Source organism: Alexandromys fortis, unplaced genomic scaffold, assembly GCF_014885135.2.
Source record: "Alexandromys fortis isolate MF-2015 unplaced genomic scaffold, M_Fortis_MF-2015_v1.1 scaffold_100_1_3062724, whole genome shotgun sequence".
Lineage (NCBI taxonomy): Eukaryota > Metazoa > Chordata > Mammalia > Rodentia > Cricetidae > Alexandromys > Alexandromys fortis.
Genome location: NW_026067992.1, coordinates 2,007,529 through 2,009,128, shown reverse-complemented (window position 1 = coordinate 2,009,128; position 1,600 = coordinate 2,007,529). Strand labels below are relative to the sequence as shown.

The window sequence follows — 1,600 nt, the reverse complement described above, 5'->3', positions numbered from 1 at the left end:
GGGTCGGTGTGTAGATAAACACAGGACAGACAAGACACGCGTGAAAGGAGGAGACACAGACACGCGGCTCCCACGTGGGTGCACATTAATGGGGGGGAGGGGGACACTATAAGGGACAGGTGTGCAAGACACACAAGGGTAAAGGGCAAGAGAGAGCAAGACCTCGTGGAAGCCTGCTTTTTAACGAGAAGCACAAGGGTATCTGGGAGAAATGTCCTGCACCTGCGTGCACGCAGGTATCCGTAATCCAGGAGGAATCTGGGAGCTGTAGTTTCCAAAAGGAACAATATGGAGTATAACAAAAGTTTATTTATCTGGGGATAAACTCACAGAAAGAATTGCGATCTGCAGTCCTCTTTGAGTTCTGGGAACTAGAACTGAATCCAACAGCCAAGAGGCCTGCTGGATTTAATTCCATTTCATATATATGTGTGTGTGTGTGTGTGTGTGTGTGTGTGTGTATTACATGAAACCACACCCAAAGTGGGCCAGTATCTTAAAGGCTATTGGCTGAAAGAGTTTCCATGGCATCTCCCCTTTCCTTTAAAAAAAAAGAGTTGTTTGGCCGCGGTAGCCATCTTTCAGTAACTCGCCAAATTGACAAACACAAAGGGAAAGAGGAGGGGCACTCGCTATATGTTCTCTAGGCCCTTTAGGAAATATGGAGTTGTTCCTTTGGCCACGTACATGTGAATCTACAAGAAGGGCGATATTGTAGACATCAAGGGTATGGGCACTGTTCAAAAAGGAATGCCCCATAAATGTTACCATGGCAAAACCAGAAGAGTCTACAATGTCACCCAGCATGCTGTGGGCATCATTGTAAACAAGCCAGTTAATGGCAAGATTCTTGCCAAGAGAATTAATGTACGGATTGAACACATCAAGCACTCGAAGAGCAGAGACAGCTTCCTGAAGCGGGTGAAGGAGAACGACCAGAAGAAAAAGGAAGCCAAAGAGAAGGACACCTGGGTTCAGCTGAAGCGCCAGCCTGCTTCACGCAGAGAAACATACTTCGTGAAGACTAACGGGAAGGAGCCTGAGCTGCTGGAGCCCATTCCCTATGAATTCATGGCCTGATGTACAAAAAGTAATCAAAGACCTGGACTGTAAAAAAAAAAAAAAAGAGGGTTGTAAGCTTAATACAAAATTATATACAATGATATCAAATATCAAGTATTGTCAAGGGAAAAGAAGAGGCACAGTCATAAATAAAAATTAGAATTGCAACCACCAGGAGCAACATCAACAAGAAATATATGTTCAGTGTTTCAATAGTTATCCTATCCTAAAGATTATGAGTCTTTTTATTTTTAAAGGCTTGGCTAAGTCATAAGAAGAAAGTCAATAAGACTGTTTAGTCGTCAACCCCATCAAAGACCTGAAAAAGGAAATAATATTACTTGAGTAAACAGGAAGTGAAATCAAGCAACTTCTAAAAGATACAATAAATGACAGAGACAACTGGCTATATGGGTAATCACCCAAAGCATCATTTGCAGCATTGGGGTAAACAATTTTGGCTGAGGCCTAGAGTAACTGACAGACCATTTTCAGAGGCAGGAAAATTTGAAAAATTGTCTTACCTTATCTTGACACT

At 42.5% G+C, this 1,600-nt stretch overlaps 1 protein-coding gene across 1 annotated transcript; it reads left to right on the top strand.

The window, feature by feature from the left end:
* The first annotated feature begins 729 nt into the window (after positions 1 to 729).
* Positions 730 to 1,080, top strand: LOC126512247 (60S ribosomal protein L21-like). The gene has a single exon (XM_050159916.1). It carries the CDS (start codon positions 730 to 732, stop codon positions 1,078 to 1,080), a length of 351 nt encoding a protein of 116 aa, XP_050015873.1.
* Positions 1,081 to 1,600: the final 520 nt, after the last annotated feature.